This window comes from Equus przewalskii, chromosome 1 (assembly GCF_037783145.1).
Source record: "Equus przewalskii isolate Varuska chromosome 1, EquPr2, whole genome shotgun sequence".
NCBI classification, from domain to species: Eukaryota; Metazoa; Chordata; class Mammalia; order Perissodactyla; family Equidae; genus Equus; species Equus przewalskii.
In genome coordinates, this window is record NC_091831.1 from 38,554,551 (window position 1) to 38,581,993 (window position 27,443).

At 39.7% G+C, this 27,443-nt stretch overlaps 1 protein-coding gene and 1 long non-coding RNA gene across 17 annotated transcripts in view; one reads left to right on the forward strand and one right to left on the reverse strand.

Moving 5' to 3' along the window:
- Window positions 1–664: 664 nt before the first annotated feature.
- On the forward strand, window positions 665–5,562 carry LOC139084520 (uncharacterized). Its single transcript, XR_011542083.1, has 2 exons — window positions 665–2,206; window positions 5,487–5,562. It is a non-coding gene; the product is annotated as an uncharacterized lncRNA (long non-coding RNA).
- A 17,152-nt stretch (window positions 5,563–22,714) lies between these two features.
- The window catches only part of KIF20B (kinesin family member 20B), a 76,370-nt gene continuing 71,641 nt past the window's right edge, over window positions 22,715–27,443 (reverse strand). For all 16 annotated transcript variants that reach the window (XM_070561581.1, XM_070561527.1, XM_070561533.1 and 13 more), the window contains 2 exons: window positions 24,477–24,619; window positions 22,715–22,961 (listed from right to left, as the gene is read on the reverse strand). In XM_070561581.1, the coding sequence (XP_070417682.1) occupies window positions 22,884–22,961; window positions 24,477–24,619 (221 nt within the window). In that variant the 3' untranslated portion in view covers window positions 22,715–22,883. The remainder of the gene's footprint in view (window positions 22,962–24,476; window positions 24,620–27,443) is intronic.

Genomic DNA, 27,443 nt, shown 5'->3' on the forward strand with positions numbered 1-27,443 from the left:
GGACAAAGCTGGGGCATCACCCTTTCTATTTCAAACTATATTATAAGTCTATAGTAATCAAAACAGTATAGTACTGGCATAAAAACAGACACACACACCAATAGAACAGAAGTGAGAGCACGGAAGTAATCCCATGCATATAGTCAACTAAGATTTGACAAGAGAGCTGAGAACACTCAATGGGAAAATGATAGTCTCTCCAACAAACAATGTTGAGAAAACTGGATAACCACATGCAGAAAAATGAAACTGGACCCCTATCTTATACCACTCACAGAAATTAACTTCAAATGAATTAAAGACTTAAACATAGGACCTGATACCATAAAAGTCTTAGAAGAAAATGGGGGAAAGAAGCTCCTTGACATCAGTCTTGGCAAGAATTTTTTGGATATAACACCAAAAACAAAAGCAAAAATAAACAAGTGGGACTACATCAAACTAAACATTTTCTGCACAGCAAAGGAAATAATCAACATAATGAAAAGGCAACTTATGAAACGGGAGAAAATTTTTGTAAACCACATATCTGAAAAGGGGTTAATATCCAAAACATATAAAGAACTCACACAACTCAATAGCAAAAGAAAACAAATAATCTGATTAAAAAATTACAGAGGACCTGAAAAATAATTTTCCAAAGAAGATATACAAGTGGCCAACAGGTAAATGAAAAGATGCTCAACATCACTAATCATCAGAGAAATACAAATCAAAACCACAGTGAGGTACCACTTCCCAACTGTTGGAATGGCTACTATCAAAAAGACAAGAGATAACAAGTATTGACAAGGATGTGGAGAAAAGGGAACACTTGTGCACTATTGGTTGGAATGTAAATAGGTACAGACACTATGGGAAACAGTACGGAGGTTCCTCAAAAAATTAAAAATAGAACTACCATATGATCCAGCAATTCCACTTCTGGTTATATAGCCAAAGGAAATGAAGCCTACCTTGCAGAGATACCTGCACTTCCATGTTCATTGCAGCATTATTCACAATAGCCAAGAGATGAAAGCAACCTACATCTCCATCAACATAAGATGCATGGATAAAGAAAATGTGGAATATATATATAACGGAATATTATTCAGCCATAAAAAGAAGGAAATCCTGCTATCTGTGACAACATGGGGTGGAACTTGAGGGCATTATGCTAAGTGAAATAAATCAGACAAAGACAAATACTGTATGTTCTCACTTATAAAAGGAATCAAAAAAAGGCTGAACTCATAGAAACAGAGAGTATAATGGTGGTTGACAGGAGCTAGGGGGTGGGGGAAATGGGGAGATGTTGGTCAAAGTTTACGAACTTCCAGTTATAAGATGATTAAGTCTGGGGAACCTAATCTAAAGCATGGTGACTATAGTTAAGAATACCGTATTATATACTAGAAAGTTGCTAAGAGAGTAGATCTTAAATGTTCTCATGACCAAAAAAAAGGTAATTATGTATGGTGATGGAGATGTTAACTACCTTATCGTGGTAATCACTTTGTAATACATATGTGTATTGTATGAAATCATCACATTGTATTCCTTAAACTTACACAGGGTTATATGTCAATTATACCTCAATAAAGCCGGAAAAGAAAAGATTGCTGCTACTGTGTTCAGAAAATTTTAAGGAGGAGTGAGTGGTGGGCTAAGGAGAGAAGCACAGAGAGCTATCCAGACAAGAAGTCATGGAGACTTGGCAGCAGTGAAGTGATGCAAAGTGATCAGATTCTGTATACATTCTAAGTACGGGCTGAACCACCAGAATTCCCTAAGGATTGGATATGAGGTATAAGAAGAAGAGATGAGTCAAGGAAGACTTCAGGAAGGGGGCGTCTGTAGAGGAGCAGTTTTTCTTAGGGAGGGTGCATTTGAGGAGCAGGAGGTGGAATCAGAAGTTCAGCTTTGGACATGTCAGAGGCATCTACTAGACATCTGAGGGGACATATGTACCAGGTGAATATATGTGTCAGGATTCAGGAGAGAGATTAGGGCTGGATCTATAGATTAAGTATGATTTTTCCCTATGTAGGTGGTGTTTAAAGGTCTGAGGTGGGCTGAGATCCCCAAGTGAGTGAGCAAGCCAGGAGAAGACTGAGAACCAACGATGGGACAGGAAGAGGACAGGCAAGAAGAGGAGGGGCCAGCAAGCCAGCCAAGAAGTGACCACTGAGGGAGGCAGAACACCAGGAGAGCATAGCCTCAGGTATTAAGAGGTGGCGTCAATATCAAATGATTCAAATGTGAACGGGTCAGATAAGACAGTGATTGTGCATTGACAATTAGATTTAGCCACATGGAAGTCATTCCACGCTAAATGAAGACTAAAGGGCCCTCTGAGACTCCATTCTTCCCTGGGTATTTGCTTATTAATGCGACTGAATTTTCAACTAATTAGTGACAATTTGGGCATTTACCAAATGTCTCCTGTGTGGGTCAGGCAGGATGCTACGATGCAAAGATTCAAAGATAATAGGACACGGTCTCTAACTTCACAGATCTGGCCTTGTGTTGACTGCAAATACTCAATTACAGTGCAGAGTGATGCAAAAGCCACAGGGAATCCATGAAGTGTAGTAGAAAAAGCACTTCCATGTCATCTGGAGTCAGGTAGCCTGGGTTTGAATCCTAGCTCCATTCCCCGCTAGCTGGGTGACCTCAGTCAAACTGGCCTTCCTGAAGTCAGTCCTCACCTGAGAAATAACATCTTTCCAGAGCATTCTGGAGACGATTAAATGAAACTAGGCATTTAAAACACCCAGGAAGACACCTGACACAGAGGCTGTGCTCAATAAATGCCATCCTTCCTGTTGTAGAGGATAAGCAGTGCACTAAGGAGGCCCAGAGGAAAGGGGTCCAACCCTGAGAACCTTCTAACCCTACCTCAGGAAGTGGTGAAAATGTCACAGAGGAGGTGACATCCAAGCTGGGTCATGAAGGATAAGCAAGATTTTGTCAGGTAGAGGAAAACAAGATGCTCCAGAAAGAGATTTCTTGATCAGAGTGTCCTTTTGAATCCTTCCTAGTCTAGCCTCTGGAACAGCTTTTGACAGGATTCAGAAAGACCACTCATCTCAGAAATCAGGAAAGCCAGGACAGCACAGGCCTGCCATCCACACCTCCTTCACTGTGCAGGAAACACACCCACTGGCCAAAGAAGAGCGGGAGGTTGAAGCAGCCTTTGAAAGGGGAGAGATGAATGTCTGCAACCTTCACCTTGAACAACTCCAGGGGGCACTGTTCACATTGAACTCTAAGTTCACAGCACCCCCTTGAGTACATTACAAGGAATAGCCCCTGGGGTGAGCAATACAGCTGCCCTACAGAGGAGCACTCACAGCCACCGACACTCATAAAAGCCAAGCTGTGGGCTCCCTAGACCCAAGAAGTGGTGTGACCCAAAACCCAGAAGCTCCTGAAACATAGACTCAGGAAACCAGAATAGCTTTGTAGCAGCCACTGACTGTGCACTGCCAGGTGCTGAGCATCACTGAGGGCCTACGGGTACAAAGGTAAATACAAGGGAGTTACATCTAGGAGTGGGAAGAGGTACACTGGCTATGCATGCAGGTGTGCAAAAATGGAATGTTCTAGATTTCTCTAAGTTGAAGGTAAATTTTCAGTAAGATTATACTTCAAAAATGTTTAAAAACCATCTTCCCTTACCCCTTCAAACATTTCCTCTTCCAACTCCCCTGAGGTGGCCACTTTGGCGGGGCTCTGTTTCCATCTTCCCTTAGGTCCACTCACTGCTGCATTTTACAAGTGGACTAAGCTGGGAGAGTAAAGCTACACCAGAAGAATGAATCACCTTCAGTGGGACTTCCGGTATTGCTGGCTTGCCTGTGGTGGGGAATTTTTGAACAGGGTCTCTTCCCAGTGTAACCTAGTTTATCTTAGTTGACACACCTGCATTTACTTGCTTCTGGGCCTCAAACCCCTGACAAAGAGTACCTTCACCTGCTCCTCAGCTTGACTAAACTTTAGACCCATTTACTTTCTGACTGTAGGCCCCTGACCACCTCCCTTTTCTTAGAGCATTTACTTTAGAAAATTTGCAATTGTAAATTCTTTCTCTGTTCCTTTGAGAGTAAATCTTCTGCAACATAGGAATCTTTCTCTAGGACCTGAGCTAGCCCTTTGAAACGTAATCATCACGGAAGACAGGCCCCTATCTCCCAGGCTCTGGGGGAGCGGAGGAGCATAACTTCAATAAGCACCGATTAGCAAACACAGTTGGTCTAATCCTGTTGACCAACCTCCTCCCTAACACCCTCCAGGACTTTTCCACTAGCTCGCCTCCATGTTTCAGGTCCTCCGCCTTTTGTTTCAGTGGAGTTGACTTCATTCTCCCCTATTGCATAGTCTGGACCTCTAGTCTTGAATAAAATCTTCCTTGCCTTTTTAACTCTACTCAGTGCAATTTTTCTTTGACAATCCCTTCTCTTTAAAGTAGACCTCCTCTGCTTGAGGCTCTGGGCATTGCCCGTCCTGTTATCAGCAGGCCAAAGGAAGTCCCAATCATAGCAAAGTTTCCCAGAGGTTGCTTTGCAACTTAACTAACAGCAACAGCCTAGGAGATGTGCTTAAGTGCCTTTTTCATGAGCAGACACGTGGGAGAACAGATGCCAAATTGTATTATGCTGCACGAAGATGACCTCTTCCTTTGTTTCTCTTCATCCAAAATTTCCCAGTTACCCAAAGCTCAATTCTGCATATTCGTAGAAGTAAAATTCCATTTCTATATTCTTCTGTCCTAGTCTAAACAAACCATTTTCTGCCGACCAAAATCTGGCAAAGAGACTGCATGAAAGAGAGGTTCTGGTCCTGGTTCTGTCACTAACTGGCCGGTTTAATCTTAGGAAAACCTTTGCCCTTCTCTGGATATTCTTTTCTTTATCAGAGTAGTGCAGAAATAGAATGAGACCAAGGATTCTCCATCCTTCATTTCTTATGTCCCACTAATTACCGGGTCAAATAAGCTGACTCCCACTGTGAGAGGTACCAAAGCCAACTCTCTCCAAGGAGACTATTTATTAGTTACAGGCCCCCCTGTTGCTCTATTTATCATTTGCTATGTGTTTAAACATTGCAGTGGTAGAGCTGAGAATCAATTTTATTGCTATCATCTCTAAACACAAGAAAAATAGTAACTCAATTAGCAGTTGAAGTTTGTAATAATTCCAGTGGCATATATGTTATTGCTACAGTAAATCTAAAACATAAAAATATTTTAATTTTAGTAGTAATATGTATATTAATGGGAGAGAGTGATTACGAGAAATAAGAGATCCAAAGTGAATAAGCTATAGCTAGACATATCATACTCATCCATGAACTTGGGGTTTGAATAAGTTACATTACAGGAAAGAAAAGAAAAAGAATGACTATTTGCACTCTCTTCCCCTCCTCCAACAATTCTGACCTGGGCCCTGCATTCTCCCTAACTCCCCACCCACCTCTCTCTTTTGTGCTTTATTATGCAGATGGTGACAATGGTGAGAAGTCAACAGGAAAGCCTAGATTTCCACAAGGAAGGGAAAAAACAGTTATGAGAGAAAAGAGTGAGAGAAGACGGAAAGAGAGAAATGAATTTGGGTTTGGAAGAATATTTAGAGTTGGGAGTTGAGAGAAAAGAGCTTCTGGATGCAACTTCTGTTCATGAGGAATATTTTGAGAGGGACAATGATTGGACAAATACTTTAAGTTCTGCTGTCCATTAGGAATGTTGTTTGCCACCTCATTAGACTGAGTAAAAATTTTGTTTAATTACTCATTTGTTGTTGATAACAGATTTCTTTAAAATCATTCCCATATATAACCTGTGCACTAAACAATTAAGAAGCACAAGATTACTTTGTTATGTTTAGGTTATAATTATAGATTTTTTTTAATCCTAAGTACCATTATTCTGTGAGTCTGTAATTTATATTAAATACATTGGCATTGACCACCTGCTGGTTCCAAGCTATACTCCTGGAGTGATCCATCACACTAGGGAGAACACCGCTCCACAGGTGGTAGCTAGTGTTTGAAACACTGTGATGGAAAGTCACACCTCAGAGTGCTCCTCCAACAGTATCGACTACCTTTATCAACTCCAGGTAGTGGTAATGAGCTGCGGTTTTTCACTAGTATGAATGCTCTTCAAGATGTGTGGCTTGGCTAAAAGTATTGTAAAGGCACTTCCTGCTCTTGCACAAGTAGGGTAAATAAATCTAGCAAGTCCAGCGATCTGTATCCTTTGAAATGTACCCCAGGCTTGATTCCAGACAGAACAGCTACTGGTTCAGAGGATTCTTGGTGTCAATATCCACCTATAAAGCTAGCTGAATCTAGCTTCCAGAATATTGCTGCATTTTCCTCTCATGGACCTTTCACACCAGATATGGTGACAAAGATTCTCTCCTTGACCAAACTCCAGATAGACTCCCCTGAGCTTTTTTCAACTAGGCCCAGAATCCTACTAAGTCAGTTTAGCCAAAATCCCCCATCCTCCACATCTGATCAGTCTTGATGTCTAATCAGGTTCCTCATCTTCCACCAACCAGGTGATGTCTTATCATCCTAGCCTGCCTTCAGCAAGAATCCTATCAGGTCAATTTAGCTAGAATCCCTCCCTTATCTTTGATGTTTCCTCTTAATAATTTTCCATCCACTGACCCCAACACACATTCACACCCTGTTCTTTGGTTACAAATTCCCACTTTTCCTTGTTGTATTAGGATTTGAGCCAAATTTCTCTCCCCTACAGCAAAATCTCATCGCATTAGTCCCTATATCTATCTTGATAGTCCTGAATAAAGTCTGCCTTACTATTTTAACAAGTGTCAAGAATAATTTTTTTAACAATGGTCAGAGAATCTCAAAGATCAGATCTGATCATTTTGAGGCCTGACTGCTACTAAATGTATGTGGCAGGATTTGGTCTGAAACTTGCTTTCATCATAATCTTGTAGGAAGTTGTAAGCAAGAGCATATAACCCTCACAAGTTTCAAATCATTAAAAACATTTTCCAAAAAGAACCTAATGGTTGCACATGAGCAAATTAGTTTGGGTTATTTCACAACACCTCAGCAATGATACAGATTAAGCATCAGAATCTTGGAGATCTCTCCAGCTACAACATTCTACAAACTTAAATGTGCACAACATCTACCTCCCATGCCTGGAAGTGGTTATATAGCCATCAATGTGCTCCATGTCTTTCAATCTTCATTTTGATGTTGATCTTTTCCATCAATGGAAGATAAAGAAACTGACTAGGTTTTTTTCCAAAGCCAGCAATTCCCATTTTCAAAGGTGCTATTAAGTAGTAATGGCATAATTGATGTTAGCCATCACTGGAACTCAACAATAAGGCCCCCCAGAGAGTGAAGTGGATTTGTTCTCTTGCCTCCCTGCCCAAGAAGGCTTCTCCCTTGAGTCATGCCACCTGAGGGGAGGTATTGTTTGAAGAGTGAAGCTGTTCCACTCCATTCCTCCTTACTTGTCTGGATTGAAAGCCTCTTACTGATGTCTCCTGCTGCTCTTTCAATGGAGAGCCCTTTCTCCTGCAGCAGCAGTTCTGCCACTGCAGGAGAAAACCAGCTGGAGACCAGGAAATGGGATTTTAAACTCTCTTTGGGTACCTGGCACTGACAGGTGAAGGTGCCTACACGAACTACTGGTTATGTTTCCATGGAAACATGAAGCAGTTTGGACATGCAATGTTAGCATTAACCAGCACTGTTCCATGGACAAGCTATCTCTCTCTTTTAAGGAGGAGTCCCAAATGCAATTCAAACCAATATTTTATTGAGCTACTATGATGGACCAAGTACTCTGATGCTGCAAGAAAAAAGGTGAATAAAATAGGCATAGTCCTTTGCCTTCATGAAACTCCAGGCTAGGAGACAGGAGTGTGTTCTGAAAAGACAGATCCAAGGTACAAAAGAACATAAACCAAGCCAATTTAATCATTCCTCAAGGTGTGAAATGGAAACTTAAAAGATGAGTAGGAGTAATAGAGAGAAAGAGAGAAATATATAAATAAATGCATATACATGTGTCAAAGATATATACTTATTTTTAGGGTTTTTTTGCTGGGAATGAGTGGTCAAAATATTTGAAGATCATTGCCCCAGAGCAAATGATTCCCTCACTTCACATTAGAGTCATTCACAGTGCTTATTAAAAGGACAGATTCCCAGTCCTTATCCCTAGTAATTATGTCTGGTGGATTCGGTGTGGGGTCCAGGAAATTGTTTAATAAGCACTCCAGGTGATTTTGATGAGTCCTTCTCTGCAGACCAGTTCCCTAGAAAGCTGATTTATTTCCTCTGCCCCTAGTCCCAAAGGAGGACTTTGTCTGAGGCTACTCCACATTTCAACTTTGGGAGGGGAGTGAATTTTCTTTGTTTCTGTGTTTTGTGGTGTTTGATTATTTTGCTTATCGGTTATCCAAAGTGACCTCAGTGACCTCTCCAACTTCTGGATTTCCTCAACGATTAAAGAGTTCTATTTTGTAACTCTAGAGGCCTGCTTAAAGCCACTAACCCCCTACCTTGACTTTCCTTCTCCTGATCTCAGCCTGTAGTTCCAGAGTTCATTGAAGCTGTCTCTTTCTCAACGATTTGCCTTGGTCCTTTCCAGTAGGGTGACCAACAGTCCCAGTTGGTCCAGGACAGTAAGGTTTACGAGAACTCAAGACTTTCAGTGATATGGCCTGGAAAAGTCCAGGTAGACGAGGAGGAATTGGTCTTGGTAGCAAGAAGCTTGGCTTTCAATAAACAGCTGTGTACTTGAAGCGCCAGAATGGTAAGTCAAGGCTAAAAAAAAGGAGTGAATCCTTCCCAGCAGGATTGGTTTCTTTAGTGCAACCATTTTTAAGCCTTCTTTGTTTTCATCCATCTAACTTCCACCAGGATTCATGAAAACAGGAAAAAGAACAAGGCTATTAACTAGGATTTGGAACTCTCTTGACAATTTTAGCTGCTGGCTGCCCGCTGAGACTTGGAAATGCCAAGTTTTACACGACGCTCATGCTGTTTGGAGGGGGAGAATAATTAATAAACCAGTGTCCATGTTCATAAGTGGTGTCAGTCAACCCAATAAGATCCATCTCTTTCTGGCTACAGATAATTAGGAGTAATGCGTCTTCAGTCCTATGGCTTGAAGGGTTGTAGGGGATCCAAACACCAAGCCTCCTGCAGAGAATTGCTCTGTTCCTTGTAATCTATGTTAAAGCAAGAATTAGAAAGAGGATGATGTGCGAAAACCCTTTCCCTCCAACTCGAGTCCGGTCCCTGCGACTCCAGGCTTATTAGATTGCCTAAAGGGAAAGTGTTACTTTCTGCTCAGGGAGGAAGAAATGAGCCAATGTTCATTGAGAATCATCTGTGCGTTAGGACCTGCCACAGCCATTTTAAAAGCCCAATCTTCCTTCATCCTCAAATTAACTCTAGGAAGAGGGCATTTACAATTCCCTTTGACAAATGTGGAACTCAATGCACAGAGAATTTAGTCAAGGTTACACAGCTAGAAGTTGGAACAGAGATCCAACTAGCAGAAATGAACTGCACTCCCTGAGCAACAGCTTCACCTGGCACGCTGGGCTTCTCCCCACAGGTGTCTGCACCTTCCCCATGTTCAGTTTAATTAACATGGAGCAGGCGAGAAGGAAACTTTTTAAAACCCAGATCTCAGCAATGGGAGCTCCCTGGATCTCTCACTTCCTCTGAGCAGCACCTGGATTCTCAGACAACAGGACAGTATGCAAGGGCTCTCTCAATGTTGTCTCCCAAGAAGCAGCCCATTTTGACCCTGATGTTTCCTGACTCTGGCAGGGACTCAACATTGCTTTCCCACAGGGCACTCTTCCCCTTGCCCAATCCCAGTCTCCTCATAGCCGTCTCAGCTTCTAGCTGTTTCACCTGCTGAATGTTTGCAGAGGATTTCAAAACGGTTCCTCTGCACCTGAGATTATTCACTTAGAGGGTCCCCCACCCATTACACTCCTGCTTTTTATAAGGCTTAAGAAAAAACGGTGTTTCTACCTCGATTTACAGATGTCTGAAGAAGCTTTTTGGTCTATATAGCTCTATGTGCGTATATATAGAGTTCATAAGCCAAATTGTTCATCAGGGTCCTGAAATTCAGCCAGGAATTAATCTATGGAACCCCACAAAACACCACATCCACAAGCTTTCTCTGGTTTTTTCATAAGCTTTTGTCCACCCACTCTGAAATTTAGGGTTCATTCACATCCCCTCCAAGGCGCTCATCCTCTCTCAGCCAGAGGCCAACTCAAATACCAACTAGAGAACCCAGAAAAATCCCCATTTCCACTTCAGATGCTCCTTATCCCTTTTCTCCAAAATCTGAGCATAATGCAAATGGCATTTCCAGCAAGAGCTCTGAGTATCTGGTTATTACCCTCATAGTCATAATAAATTAAAATGTACACAAGCTCTTTATTTCAATAGTTCCTTTTCTGTCTAGATCAGGTCTTGGGCTTTATAATGAGATGGATAGCAGAGATTTTCAGAGTCTTATGTTGTGAGAGCCATGGAGAAGAAAGGCAGGAAAAATCTCTACTTGCAAAATAGAGGAGAAACAAGTATTTTGGATCTCTCCGCTTTTGGATAGCTTACTCTTGTGATGACATATTAAGGTTGGGGCCTAGATGTCAAACCTAATCTATCCATTAACTTACATTGTTCAAATTTCTAAAAAGCAACCTGCCCTCTACTCGCCAAAACTAAGGAAAATCCATTGCATCAAATTACATGCTCACTATGAATTATCTCTTTAACTTGGGTATATTTATTCAAGCTTCCTGTTTGCGTTAGCAGAAGATGTCCCAAAGCACACTGGACCCATGGATTGTTTCCTCAGATACATCATCTCCCCTGTTGGACAGCAATGTCTTATTTCAGACAGCATCTAATTCAGAGCAAAGGCTCACTTCTTTGAACCTGCTCCTAAATCACTTACCAGAAGCCCAAATCCTACATGTCCATCCTGAGACCGCCCCATTCTCGCCCCTGCCATGTTTCTCCATGACATTCATTCTCTCTCATTACAAGTCAGTAAGCCCAATGCAGTTTGGCAATGGGTGTGTTCCTGTGGCTTTCCTCTGGAGGGCGCTGGAGGAGTGAGGGTGGGAGTAAATGGGTTCCAGGGCCAACTCTGCTGCTCAATAACTCAATCCTTGAATAAATCGCTCCCCTTCTCTGGGCCTCATTTCTCACTGGTAAAATAGAATAGCAGATGTGACTTAGACAGTCATAAATAATTTATACGCAAGCATAAAATTCACTTCATTTTTATAAATACTTGAATTTTTCTTTTATGAGTACTCATTCATTCTCAGCAATGACAAAACTAAATTTAATCCAATCTGGAAAACTCAGCCCAATCCAGCAATTTTCTTTCTATCATTTCTTGTTTAAACTGTCATCTTCTTAGGTAAGATCATCATTATTATCAGGCCCCATGCAGTCCTAAGTTCTCTACCTGGCTTACTTGACCCCTAGCAGTCTACCCATCAGCTTCCAGGGCACCTCACACTGGACTCCAGTCGCACAGGTCTGAGTCTTATAGAGGACAATCCAAATGTCTGGATGTACGGAGGTGATAAAAACGTTACTCATCAGGTTCTTGGTCATTCCTCTGCTCATTTTCTCCCACCCAGTGAGGTGTCATAGATGACCCTGCAGAGAGAGCCCTGTTTCCTCCTCCATCACACCCTGTGAATGGCCCTGGCTTCTCCCACCAGGAGCACAAGCCTCCAGCAGTGGTGAGGGGACAAACAGTCCCTGTTCCCCACTCACTTTCCAGCTCACTCAGGGCCCATGGGAAAATTGAAGTGTGTCTGCCATGCCATGCAGTAGAGACGCAGCTGTCCCCTTCCCTCTCTCCCTGGCTCTGTCACACAGCCCTCCTGGCTCAGCACTCACAGAGTTCCAGAGGAGCAGCAAGCAGCAGCCCATATCTCCAACCCCCGGGGGATTCTCTTGGGCTTCCTCCCAGGCCCAGTAGCCCCCTCCTTTCATAAAAGGAAGAAAGAGAAAGAGACTAGGAACCTTGGGTCAAGACACAACCTCTGCTTACTCCAGAAAGCCCCTCGCTTCCTTCCAGCACTCTCTACATCTTCCTTTCTGACAGGGAAAAAGGACAAATCAGTCTGGGCCCCCTCACTATCTTTGCCTCCTGGTCCCCATCTGAGATGGCCCCTGAGATACTGAGGTAGAACCCTAGGGCCTCACAGAATTCAGCTTGAAAAACCACAGTTTTTTCCCTCCTCTGCTAAAGAATTTTTGTGTCATAACATAAAATAAGCCCTGAAAGGTCCTGAAATGACACTGCTTGGTGCCCAACTCTCTTTTCACAGCCAGATTCAAGAGCTAGCCCCACAGTGCTCTCCTCTGCAGGAGCCTCACTGGGAACTTGGAGCTGAGCTGAGTGTCTGAGCAGTACTGTGTGACTGTGCACGTGTGTGTGTGTGTGTAATGAGTCACACAGCAATTGTAGAGGCTTCCCCCACTACACTGCTATGTGAAGTCGGATTAGAGAATGTTTTCTTCCTTCTGTGCTCTCAGGAAAGAGACAGGAATAACAATAACAATGGAAAGAAAAAGTTCGGGGTGGCTCTGCTTTTCTTTCCACCTGCAGAACTGAAAAACTGAGTAGCGTTCATCGGGTAAAACCTGTTGGCACAGCTGTGGTGTAAAGGTGAGAGAAGAAGCGGGACTGACAAGAAGATGATCAGATCTTGGACGACTAAGAAGGAGAGCCAGGAATGGTTAATTGCAGCATGAGAAAGTTTGACACAACACAAAGTGAAACATGGCGATAACAGTGAGTGAAGTGTAAAGATTTTCTCTATGAACTGACTGAAGGGAAAAAAAGCACCGATGTATGTTCATCTTTAGATCCAATATTTTTAATTAAACCTAGGGAAACCTAGAGGACTAACAAAATGGGGCAGGCTAAATAAATCATAGCACGTCCATCTGATGGAACACTATACAGTCTTTAAAGATACTGAGAGAAAATAGTTAATAAGATCAGAAGATGCTCACTATATCTTGTTAAATGAAAAAGCAAGCCACAAAGCAGTATGTACATTTGCTTCTATTCTTGTTGAAGAAAAAAATATATAAGCATAAAAAAATCCAAAAGGATATACTTTAGATGTTTATTTTCCCCCACTTGGGGAGGTAGAATTACATATGATTTTCACATTTTAAAATCTGTATATGTTTAAATTTTCTCTATCAACATATTATTTTGTAATCCATAAAAGAAAAATGAAAGCGCTTTTTTTTTTAAAACCAAAGCAAATTAAAAAAATAACTGGTCTTTGAGAGCCATGTCAAAATGTTGACATTTGTCAAACATGCACCTGAGAATTGTCAATAGCAGAAAGACAAGGACAAAGCAGCGGGCTCACAGCTTGCTGGGAGCCTTGGAGTGGCTAAAAAGAAATTTTGCTGAGTCACACAAAATACTAAAGAGAGGGAGAAAGAGACTTGGGAAAAGAAAATAGCAGTAAGGCAGGTGTGAAATGACCAGAGCTTAGAAGAGGATTAGGCAGAGAAAGAAGGAAGGAGAAAAGTCAGCAAATCCTGCAGAGCAAGAAATGGCAAGATTTGGTAAAATCTCAGTGTGTGGGTGGGTGAAAATGAGAATGATATCCAAAATGACCTCTTCTGAGGATGTGGGGACACAGCACGCTGTGGGAGGAGGCTGGGTCTCAGGAATACCTTTTTGGAAAAAACATGCTATGAATTTATCATCCCACACTCAGCAAAGGCAGGGCTTCTTATACATAGAAATATTCTAAATCACCTAGACAAATCCAGAGGTAAAAACAAGAAGTAGAGAAATCATCTCATTATAAGTTTTAGAAAAAAATTTGAAAGGAAATAAGGTTGTGATGAGAGCAGGTGGAAAAGAACAAGAACTGTGAGTCGGACCAATGTTCACTGAAATGTTTTCTAAAGTTGGAAGCAATAACATGCCTGTCACATAGTAAATCTCAATAGAGGCAGATAATTACTTGTACACAAGTTTTAGCTCTCCTACCAAATTAAGAGGTCTTCCTAAAGTTTTCTCAGTATTCTCCCTCCAAAGTATCTAAGATATTGCCTTGTCTGTAGTAAGCGCTCAACAAATGTCTGTTGAAGGAATAAACGAAGGTAGGTAATAATTCTATTTTGTCCTTCCTAAATGCCACCTTATGGATAATCATACCTGTCTTTCCTTATCTCTCTAGCCGTTGCCACTATAAATAGGAAAGGACAAGGTAGGATTAACCATAAACTGGATGGTCACTCCCTGTGAAATAAATTCTCTTGGACTCACACACCGTCACAGGTGGACGGAATTTCAGGAATCATCAAGTTCAGTGGTTTTCAAGTTGTGCTCCCTTCTACGACCTTGGAGTGGGGAGTGACCCATACTTAGCTTCGATCAGAGCAACTCAGCTTTTATCTGTTTTACGTTTTGGGCTTTCTAATACAGTTTCATTTGTGCAACGTTTTTGAACTAAGTCAAATCTGAAAACCACTGAATCTGAAACTCTCTCATTTCATAAGGTAAGGAGACAGCAGCTGAGAGATCTCCGCAGGGCTGTGGCTGGAAACCAGTTATTCTGACACTTTTTCCAAAGTTCTTCCTAACTCCTAATTTGAGGTAGATTTTTCAAGTCACTTCCACGTAAAGTTGCCAGATAAATGATGCCCATTAAGTCTGAATATCAGATAAACAAAAGATTTGGTATATCTCAAATCCAGCTGCACTTGTCCAACTGTCCAAAGACCAGGGTCCACAAATGCTCCATCTCAGAAGTTGCTGCAGCACCTAGGCTTTCAGTGTATTGCTACCAAGAGACTATTGTTTAACTCCCAGTTTGAACAATAAAAACCCAGCCCATAAGTCATACTCTCCAGTGTGCTGTTATGGAAGGAGTCAGCATCAAGCAGCCATTAGCAGCACAACCCTAACCATTCATTAGCATAAAATGAGGGCTCTCCTGTTAAAAGTGGAAGGCAAAATTAGTTACTGTTACCTTAAAGATAATGCCCCACACATGTTCGCAATTTAGTGGATCAAGTGGATGAGCCCATTTGGGATTGATGTGAATATGTATCTATGTAAGGGAGCTGTAACATCTGTGCTGTTGGCCTTTGGGGCCAATTACACAATCAAATCATAAATCATCAATTGCTTCCAGGTCTTAGGCATCAAATTACATTTCTTCCCATGTAAACTAGTATCTCTTCACTTCCGGTTCCATTCCGTAACGATCTCCACTACAAACTGCATTTGCCAAGCATACTGCTGGACGCCGAGTTGACACTACATACTACATACTACATACTACAAACACAATGTAGTATGTGCTGAGTGCTGTAATGAGGGTAAATAAGCACAAACCAGTGTGAGCACAGGAGGGGCATGTGAGACAAGCAAATTGGAAGTTAGACAAAGATGAGAGGGTGAGGGGGAACCAGAGGGACAGGACAGCATGAGCAAAGGCACAGAGGCACGAAATGCCATAGTGTGCTCAAGGAGCTATGAACAGTTCAGTGTTGCTTGAGTGGAAAGTTCAGGATGAAGAAAAAAATGATGATGTTAAAAATCTGAGCTGACTTTAATCATAAAATAGAAAACTACTAGAAAAGCTTTAGGCAGAAAAGCAACATGGTCAGATATAGGTTTGGGATAAAGTTGTCTGGAAGCAGAATGGGAAGGGATGCAGGGCGGAATGAAGGGCAAAGGGGGAAATGTACAAAGCCCTGCATCAAAAAGTTTTCATAGAAAATGGAGACAGTCTCAGCTAGGATAACGAGAAAGGGAAAGAGAAGATGGTTTGAGAAATATTTAGAAATTCATGTAATAAAAGCATGAAAGTAAGAAGAGCATGAGGAGCAGCACCTATAAAGTTCAACATTTACAGGGATTTCCTTCTTCCTATTTCTTAGTCAATTACCTTTGCCACTTAGAAGGACACAGTCACTGTCCCCTGGGCTGCTCACAAAGCTGGCACATGACACAACTCCAGGGGACACAGTTCTATGTTGTGCTCCATGGAGGGCCATCCTATGCCTTTATGACCTTTCCAAGGCAACATCGTATGCCTATATTATCTTTCCCCCATATTGCCAACAAAGTGCTCCCAGTCCTTTAAACAGCCCCCGAATTCCATGAAATCCTCCCACGCTGGACCACAGAATCGCAATTATTCTGAATATTCTGGCCATCAGATTGCAAATTGCCACTCTGCTTAATCAAAATGTAGAAATCTTACTCTTTCCCAGTTCTTTTTTCAGTTAGATACCTTTGTTTGTCATCTACCTTTAAGACCAAATTAGGCCTGTCTTGATGTAAACACCTGCTGTCTATTGCTGTCTCGTTTATTGTTTCTGTTGTCTGTGTGCTTTGACCCTGTGCACACCCTGAAGAATCAGAGGCTGTGTCAGGTAGGGTGACAGGACATCCTGGATTTTTTAGTACGTTCTGTTGAAAATATTCACCCAATAACCAGGTGATATATCAAACTATGCATTTTGGCTCAGAAAATGTGGTTAGGGGAGGAAGGCTTGGTAGATTACCTGGTATTTACAACTAGGCACTTAATATATGCTTTTTAGAAATAACAAATGAAAAAGGAAGTTGAGCTTCTAAATTGCCAGCTTTTTCCTAAAGCTCACAGGGCTTCCTTAACTAGAAAGTTTAAAAAAATAACTAGAAAGGATAACATCTAAGGTCAATATGATAAATTATATTTATGTCTATGTGCCAATATAATAACTTTTCAGAGATTGATCAGTTAGGAATAAATTTATCTGCAAATCACAGGAAGCCTTTTTTCCTCCCTTAATAAGTTCAGAGATAGGCAGTCCCAGACTAGCACAGTAGCTGCCCAGAGGGACACACTGAGACCCAGCTTCCTCCTACCTGTCCTCTGTGCCATCTTTAGTTATACTGGTTTTGTCCTCATACTTGTCATCTCATGGACAGTGATGGTTGCTCCACCTCCAAGTTTCATGTCCCCAAGATGGGGGAAGAAGGGTAGGAGAAAGGGAGAAGAGAAATTTGTCATTTTATTGTGGAAGGGAAGCCCTCCTCAGTGATTTTCACTACATCTCACTGACCATCTCCAGACACAACTGGACAGAGACCACGCTTAAAGCTTTTACAGCTTCTATGGTAGAGCTAGGCAAGAGATGGGAGAAAAGAAAATTGGGAGCTGCCAATCAACTACTTCAGGCTTAAGAATCAATCTAAGTCACATTATTATATTTGCATATCTCCTAAAATCTTGTGAGCATATCTTAAGCTAATTTGCTTGTGCTGATGTTGATTTCTATTTGCATGATTCTTGGAGTGATCTTATATCAAAATTTCCCACTCTGTAAGAACAATATTACCCTCCTTTTTGATATGGTCTGTTTTATCAAAGTGAGCTGGGAAAAGGATTGAAAATATTTCTAAATGCTAGTTCAGGTAATCGGGTGAACAAGATATATTTTTAGCCATGTTATTTTTTAAATTAGTTCCTGGAATTTTCCCCAGTTGTGGCAAGAATATCCTTGGCTGGCAAGCAACAGTTCCAAAGATAATTTACCTATCTTCCCACATGTTTGCCCTGCTTGGTATATTACATAAATTGGAGTTGGTGCAGCTGTAAAGTAAGAGAATGGGTTTTGTTAGTATGGAGCCCTTTTCACGGAGAAGTGCTTTGTCTCCATCTGGTGGACAAGCTTATCTTTGCACTGTCAGCAGGAGTTCTCAAGCCTGGCTGCACTTTAGGTAATCACCAGAGATGCTTTGTAAGCAATCTCAGTACCCAGGCCCCTTCCCAGACTAATTCAGTCAGGTCTGGGATAGGACCTAGGCATCAGTATTTTTTAAAAAAAATATACGTAGGTAATTTTAATATGCAATTAAGAATTAGAAGTTCTAAATCGGTGATGACTATTGGACAATCATTCCTCCTATTAGAACATCTTAAGGGAAAAGAGCAATCTATGTGGGTAAATTCTATAATCTTCCAAAGGCCCTTTTCCACCTTCCAGACGGGAAATCGGAAACTTGTTGCTAAGAATATAAGAAATCTAAACCAGGCTGGCGCTGTGGCCGAGTGGTTAAGTTCGCGTGCTCCACTTCGGCAGCCCCAGGTTTCACCGGTTAGGATCCTGGGTGCGGACATGGCACCGCTCATCAAAGCCACACTGAGGTGGTGTCCCACATGCCACAACTGCAAGAACCGACATGTAAAAAAACATATACAACTATGTACTGGGCGGGGGGGGGTGGGGGGGGTGGGGGGGGTGGGGGGGGGTGCTTTGGGGAGAAAAGGAAAAATAAAATCTTTAAAAACAAAACAAAAAGAAATCTAAACCTAAATCACTTCCTGTGTGATTCTCCCTATGATGAGACAGAATGTGTTGAACGAATACACACACATACAATCAGACTTGTCACTGGGCAAAACTGTCAAGTAGTTTCAATCTGATTTTGATACCTTATGTGTACACTGACACGGGGTAAACGAGCACATCTGAATGGCGACAGATGGAAACTAGACTTTTGGTGGTGAGAAAACATTTTCAAATCCCTCATTTGTTTTCTATTAAAAATTTCAAACATTAATTTTAACTTTAACCAATAATCCATGTACATATTTTATATCAAGAATGCCTTTTTGGTGTTGTGAGTGGTTACATATTTTATATCAAGAATGCCTTTTTGGTGTTATTCATTGCCAGTTAGTTTTAAAATGGTCATCTAAGGACAAGGAGCATCCCAAAGTAAACAATACGTGGAGTGATAATACAAGGGGCTAAGTGTTAGTATCTACACTGCATTCTTGAACCACTAACTACTAGGCCACTGGCCTAACTGCACTAGTTTCACAGGACTAGCAACCACCAATCGTCATATTGCTGAGTTGGGGTACAAACTGCACAGAAATGATAGATCTGAGCTTAGATTGTATATAGAACCTAATCATGCCAAGTCCATACCATAAACCCATTTGTTACTTTATGTGGATTTCTGTTCTCGATACACATGGAAGGTATAACCAAAGAAAATAAAAAGTGAGTTCTAGAAGCAAAAGACTAAACTTCTAAAAAGCTAACCATTAATTAGACTAAGCTCTGCTAGCTCAAGCCTTGGGTTCGGAAAGCCAAAGTGGAGGTTCCCATTCATGGAAGTTTAGCCTACGTGGCCACGAAACAGGTCTAAGCAAAGCCTAAATTTCCTTAAGGAGTTCCATGTTTCAGTAAAGTAGGGACTTTGTTGTGTGTGTGGAACTCTGAGACAGAGTTCAGATATTGGTTCAAAGGTGCTAGTCACCTATAATAAATGAAAGGCTCTGAAGAATCAAATTAGCCAGTAAAATTCCAGTCTAGCGCCCCATCTGGTCACTCTGGGATTTGGCCAAAACAGATATGCTGACAGCATCCATGCCTTACAAAACATGTGGAGGGGAAGGGAAATGCCCGTCTGGATCAAACTGCAATCACGGCAATTGCAGCCGCAGTGTTGGCTGTAAGCAGAGATCAAAAAGCTAAAGTGCTTCCATCTTGCTCCAAAGCAGTGACGGGAGGAAGATCAAGATGAGGGAAGCCAGGCAGTGGGAGGTGAAGGACAATGTGATACGGTAAATCACGGTAAGCACGACATCACGCTCATCGGGGCCTCCTTCTGGCTGAGATTCAAGACTCCTGTAAGTGAGAATATTCAGTATATTGGACTGTGACTTTACAAAAGGACCAAGTGATGAACAAACCTCCTGAAAGCCATAGGGACCAAACATGATAGGCTTAACATGCCGACCAATATTTTCCTGAATTTCTTTGAAGTTGTCCCCTTGACTTTTAATAGATCCTGCGCCCAGGACCCAAACCAGCAAAACCCTGGGCTGCTGAAGCGGAGCTCACGAACCTAACCACTTGGCCACCGGGCCAGCCCTATTTTTTTTTTTTTTAAACACATAGATGTCATAGGTCAGATACTTGGTTTACTTACATTTAACAGTGACTTATGAATTATTTTTACAGTACCTGTTAGGAAATACAATTAATTTTTACATATCTGTTTGGATTAAAGCTAAGATCCAGGGAATAAGTATGTACAGGTCTCCTAGTTGCCTCTGATCTCATCTCCTGACCCCAGCCTCAGGGCAATCACTGACCTTCCTTCTCTTGCTATAGTTTTGCCTCTACTTGTGGCTTCAATTTGCCTTCCCATGATAACCAATGACCTTGAGTATCTTTTCATATGTATACCGATCACTGCCTATATTTTCTTTACTGAAGCATCTATTCATCTTTTACTAGATTTTTATTGGATTGGCTGTGTTCTTATAACAATTTTAAGAGTTCCTTATAAATTCTTGTACATACATCCTTTGTCTGATTTATATATTGCAATATTTTCTCCCAGTCAGTGGTTTGTATGCAATGTGTTGTTTTTCTCAAGTTTGCTAATATTTCTGCCTTCAAAATTTTCTCTTTATTGTTGGTTTTCAGTAGTTTGACTATGATTTTCCCAGGTGTAGTTTTCTTTGGATTTATCTTAATTGGGGTTTACAGAGAGCTTCAAAGTCAATGTTTCTTCATAAAACTTGTAAAACATTTGGCCATTATTTCTTCAAATATATCTTTCTGCCCTATTTTCATTCTTTTATTCTTTTAGATCTCCAATTGCATGTGTGTTAATGCATTTGATATCGTTCCATAGGACCCTGAGGCTCTGTTCTTCTTTCTTCAAACTTTTTTTTCTTCAGATTGGGTAATTTGATGTTTTCAAATTCATTGACACTTTCTTCTGACATCTCCGATAGACTGTTAACTCTATCTAGTAGATTTTTCATTTCACTTATTTTACTTTTCTGTTGTAACAATTCCATTTGACTTTCTTTATACTTTCCATTTCTCTCCTGAGATTCCACGTTTTCACTCATCAAGATGAAATTTCCTTTAAATCCTTGAACATGCACATAATAGCTGTTTGAAAGTTTTTACAAAACTCAACATCTAGGCTGTGTCGAGGCTTTTCTTGACTGCTTTTTTTGTCTTTACCATGTGACTCATTTTCCTTTTTCTTTCCATATGTAGTAATTTTTGATTGTATATCATACATTATAAAAGAAAGACATGTTGTAAAGAATCCTTACTTATTCTATCTTCCTCTGAAGGGTGTTGATTTTTGTTCCAGTAGGCATTTTTATTACTGACTGATGCCTTTCAACTTACATAGGCTTGGTTTTATAATGTGTTAGTATGAATCTGTGGAAAGCCCAAGGTATTTTTCAAGCCCTTCTAATTTGGAAAACTGTCTCCCTCACAGATCTTGTTGAGGCTTGACTTCAGTCTATATTCTGGGATGTGGACACATGAGAGTTGAAACAAGAGGCAGTGTCACCTTGTTCAACTTTAACTGGGAACATGCATTTTTGGTGACTCAAATTTTTTGCCATTCTGCGCATGTCTGAGAATGACTAAAAAAGTGCCCAGAGTTCTGATTTTGTGATTATAAATTTTAGCAAGCAAGCAAACTTGCAAATATGGAATCTGTGAACAATGAGGGTCAACTGTGTACATATTTTCAGCATAATGAAACCAGGTAGCATAATAAAAACATTTTAGTGCTTAAAGAGGTTAAGTTTTAAATTAACTATTTTGATGGAAACTTTCCCTAAACATGGTATAAGTGTCTCTTAAATTAGACACCAAAGATAACTTTTCCTCCTGACTCAGGGTTATTATAAACAATAGTAAGCAATGCTAAAACCCAATGAAACCTTTAAGGTTTTAGATATATAAATGAATACTCTTAGATTAAAAATCCCCAGTTGGCAACAATTCTTAAGGCCTCTGCTTTGTTTTTTGCCTCTTATTGGTGTTTCTGTAAACCAAAGTTCAATATACCTTAGCTGTAAGATCTTGACAAAGTAAACTTTGTGGGTCTCAGTTTTCTCATTTACAAAATGAAGAAAATGCACTTCTAAGGTCCCTCCAGGTCTAAAATTCTATCTTTTCTAGCTACCAGTGTTTTCCGGCTTCTAGATGCTATCTTTTCTAACTTTCTGTTTTTGATCTTGTGTGTCTTGGAAAAATCAAAAAGCCAACTTTTCAATTATTAAGAATTAAAAGACATTCTAATTAAAGACTTGAGATCTTTTCTAAATTATGTGCATATAAATTTTGGCAACTAGGAGACCTGTACATACTTATTCCCTGGATCTTAGCTTTAATCCAAACAGATATGTAAAAATTAATTGTATTTCCTAACAGGTACTGTAAAAATAATTCATAAGTCACTGTTAAATGTAAGTAAACCAAGTATCTGACCTATGACATCTATGTGTTTAAAAAAAAAAAAAATAGGGCTGGCCCGGTGGCCAAGTGGTTAGGTTCGTGAGCTCCGCTTCAGCAGCCCAGGGTTTTGCTGGTTCGGATCCTGGGAGCAGACTTGGTGCCACTCATCAGGCCATCCTGAGGCGGCGTCCCACATGCCAGAAGTAGGACCCACAACTAAAAGTATACAACTATGTACCAGGGCGCTTTGGGGAGAAAAAGGAAAAATAAAATCTTTAAAAAATCTTTCCTAGGATCCTCAGTGATCCCATGCCTGGGATAACAGGAAAATACATACGGTTTGAAAAGAAGCTATTATTAAAAAGCCTTAGAAAAGTAGACGAGTAAATTTATTGCTGACATATTCTTTATTGAATTAAAATTATACTATGTATAAAATAGCAATGTATATACAGAGCGATTTAATGCATCATATACAATTATCTTTAAAAAGTCAAGACGTAAGTTACAATGATTATGACTATAAAATTTATATTAAAACATTCTCCATAAGTGACTTATTTGGCTATTTTAGTCCGAAGTCGTCGTTTGAGAATCTGATGATCACTTTCTTTCACTTTATCATCCATCAAAACCTGAAATTAACAATTTCAATATTTTTAATGAATGAAAATAAAAATGAAAGCTTAATTATAATTAATAAAATTATATTTCATGTGCTTAGTAACTGAAATAATAGGTACATTATATTTTTTGTCCTCTTGGACTGTAGATATAATATCTTTTATAAAAAAGCATGCCTAAAACAATAGATTTTGTAAAAGATTCTTTCAACATATCTAATTCTAGAATTAAAATAATCTACACTCTTTATTGAATTCAGGATATATATAGTTTGAAATAATTACTGAAATATTTGCAGACAAGTGCCTCAAATAACTTTAAGAAATGATCATTCGCACCAACAAGTATATATACCACTCAGAAAGCAGAAAGAGTATTATGTTTCAGAAGAGCAACAAATTTTTTTTTTGGTACAAGTACATCCTTATATTAAAGAAGTATTTGTTGTTTATCTGAGACTTGAATTTAACCAGGCATATTTATATATGTTTATATTTAAATATATTTATATGTTTATATTTAACCTGTATTTTCTCTGGCAACCCTCCCCACAATTGAACACTTAAATTCAATATTGTACGAGATTGGGGAATAGAATCATAGAATCACTGATACGTGTCAAAATTGAAAAAATTCCACAAATACTTGTTTGGAAGTGATGAAATGTATTTAGGAAGTCTGGACAACGAAATTATAATAAACATTTATTAAGCTGTTAAAAAAAAAAAAAAAAGAGTATTATTTTGCAACTAAGAAAAGAAATAATTTCAGCCAAGGGAGGAAATGATGTACTAACCAGACAGATGGTGAAAAGTGACCAAGAGAACAGTACTTCCAACAGCATGTCCTAATTGACCCTAATTCTTTACCACTTGCCTTCAACTGTCTATCTTATATCTGATAGCTACTGTTGCAAAAGGTCTTTGATTTTTCTTGGCCACTTCCTGCTGAAGGCTTTTCCTTTAATTACTTTTCTATCTTCACTTTCACCCACCAGGCAAATGCAAGCATGACAGAAAATTAGAACTTTCCCTGTAATAGCACAGTCTGTTCTGAGTGAGGAGAATGAGTCATAGAGTCAGTATGACAAACTACAGTCTTTTCTTAATAGAACCTGGAAGGCTTAGAGGGAAGGTGGGAGGAAATGACTGAATGTCAATTCCATATTTTTATCAGGCATACTTATGTCCAGATTTGTACAACTCTTGTGATAAAGACAACGAGAAAAATAGATGTTAGAAGCAAATAAATTACTAAATAGTAATAAATCTATTCTCAGAACTAAAATTCCTCTGATGAGTTTACAAATGTAAATGCATATGACACTCATTACATTAATGCAGCATATATAATTACTTTAAATTTAACACATCTGATACCAAAAGTATAACACTCTAAAGCATGCTTTAAGAGACTTGACCTAAAGAATAAAAATTCAAACCATTCTAAAATATTGTTATGAATATTTCAGAATTAAAAAGAACATGAACAGTTTTACTTTTAAGAAAACTGAAATAGTAGCTTACCACTTGGCCAGATATATCAATAGGAGATGAAATTTCATTTGTGTATAATTTCCGTTTAGCCCGTTTTGGTCGAGACACATTTTCTTTACTTACTTCTACATTTGAGAGCTTTGAAGAACTCATCGTTTCAATTATCTTCTTTGCTATGAAAAAAATACATTAGTTAAATCTGAAATAGATAATTTTCTAACTGCAAAGGTTTGACATCCTTAATGAAAAAAGAACATACCAAATTAAAAAGTAAAGCACTGCAACTTATAAATGGTGAAAATACATTAATAAATTCACAAAGAAAAAAATTAAATGTCTAATAAACACTGAAAAAATGATCAACAGCAAAAACAAAAAACCAAATAAATAAAGTATCATTTGACTAATGTTCAACATAGTGAAAAGGTTTGGTAAATTACAATACAACCAGTAAAACTCAAGCGTCTTTAATGACTTGGACGAGGTTTATGCTATTTTAAGAAAAAGAGCAGGATACATTTTAGTGGACCACACAACATTAAAAATAATAAGATGGTAGGTCTAGTTCAATACCTATATATCAAGATGTCTACAATGAATGTTAAGTGAAAGTAGTTTGCAATTATGAGCCCTTTACTTATAATTCACACACACACACGTATAGAAGACAACCAAATTGTTACAGTTGATTGCCTCCGGGAAGCAGAACAGCAATTTTTTAATTTCTGACTTTGCACATTTGTTTTATTTTTTTAACAGATACACATTGAGTTTAATAAAAAACATATTTCCATTTGAGAAAACTCCTGGATAGAAAATATATATACATAAAATATCAACTATATGTTTTAAAAAATAGAAAAAACATTTAAGGAAATATGTTAGATTGAGGGTGTACTTGTCAAGGGCTGAAATGAGCTTGAGAAAGCTGAGCTGCCATATGTCAAAGTAGCTAATTACAACAAGCCAATAGGTCACACTCAAGCCTTTAACCACTTACTGAAATAGAATAAACAAGAAGCTAAACCTGAGAAAGTGCCACCTCCCACCCTCTTCCAGATTCCTCCATGGAATGGTGCATGGTCAGGTCAGGAGGATCAGCAAAGAAGAGGGGTCAACTCATTGCCAAGGGAGCCCTGAACAAAAGGCTCTTGCACTTGTAGTTTTATGGACCTTAGGGCTGGAGGCCAGGAGGAAGGGCTAGGAGGGGAAAAGTAGAGTCACAGTGGAGAAAACTGTCCTCCAGGTTCCCTCCCCTTCCCTGTTCTAAGAAGGTCTCCGGCAGAAGCACCTGAGGAAGTTCTCTGCTGAAGGTCCCCAAGAAAGAGGATCCAAATGAAGGCACCTGGGCTAGGAACGCAGACATGTTTAAGAGCACCGCTGGCAGGGCCCCTGAGTCTTGACTGTAACTCCCTTCAGGGACTGCAGTGCACTGGCTGTGTACTAAGTTTGGTGTGCAGAGGGCAGCTGTCCCCTCTGAGGCCTAACAGGTAAAGCCTTTGTAATTGCTTAAGGTCCACCTGAAAAATACCACATAGGATTTTGGCCTGGAGCCTCCAAACGCCTCACCACTACCTGCCAGCCACTATACTAAAGCTGAAGATGGGAACTAGACTGACATTTTTTACTTGCAGAGTTTACATTCCAGTGGAAAAGATAATAAGAAAACAAAAACTTATAGCTTAAATAATTCAACTTGCACTTTGAAAAGATTGTTCTGGCTGCCATGTACTGAATGGACAGGAGGCAGACAAGAGGGAAAAGTTGGGAGAACCAATGATACTGAGTAATGGATTAATGGTGGTTATCAGAGCAGAATAATTTGAAGAATTAATCTCTATTTTCTTCTCTTTTCCCTATTATTTCAAAGTGATCAACAACAGACATGTATTATAGTTACAATCCAAAATAGGAATATCTTATATTCCTAAAAAGAAGTTTTAAAAAATCCATGAAGGGTATAGAGGTAGGGAAGCTGTCAGGGAGCTGAGTCAACCAAGCAACGGAGTCATTACCATATGCATACCTCCCTCCCCTTGAAAACATATTTCCTTTCAATATATAAGTGATGGTCAATTTAAACAAAATACATAAGAATCTAAAATAACAAGTACTGCCTCTCCAAATTTAGACATTTAAGAGTCTGCTGTTTGTCCCTCCAGATATTTCCTATGCTTATACAAACTATACCTTTAAAAAAAAGTACACATTTTCTGAAAAATTTACACAAATGGGTCTGATAAGTCTGAAGTTCACAAATCGTGCATAAGACATGCCACAGCAAACTCACAGAAGCACCTCAGAATATTTTAAATGTTCAAGGAAAACAGTGACACGCAATAGCTCAAGGTAGTTCACAATTTCAAAATGACAGCACACTGCATTCTTTTTGATGATGACACATCTTTGCAACCTGAATTTTCAGTAGTTGTTCGGCCTTAAGTACTAATGGATATATATTAGGTGTTTGTTTGGGTGCAGGGACACAATAAAAAAAATTTACTGAGACATTAAGGGCACTGTGAACCAAGAAAGTTTGAGAACCTCTGTGGTAAGTTTTTACAGAAATTATTTTTACACAATCTATTTGATTCAATTAAACTGTCCCCTGCTTTTAGTCTCTTTCCCTCCTCATTCTCCCTGCCTCCAATGTCCAATTTATCCTATTTAACCTACTGCTACCACTCAGGTAATCTCACGAAAACCCACTCCTCCATCTGCCCCCTGACACCCAGTAATTTCTCCACATTCTACATGCCAGATGCTTATTGCCACCTGCAATTGCCTGCACATTCCCTACACTTTCCTGATACTCTACCTGTGTTAAAACTGTTCCCTCTGGTAGATGTGCATGTGTGTGTGTGCGTGTGTGTATACATACGCATGCATGTTTACATATATGTGTATACAGAGTATACATCTTAGCATATATTAATATATAGGTATTAATATGTCTACATTGTATTATAAAGAAAAAAGGATTAAGCAACTGAACTC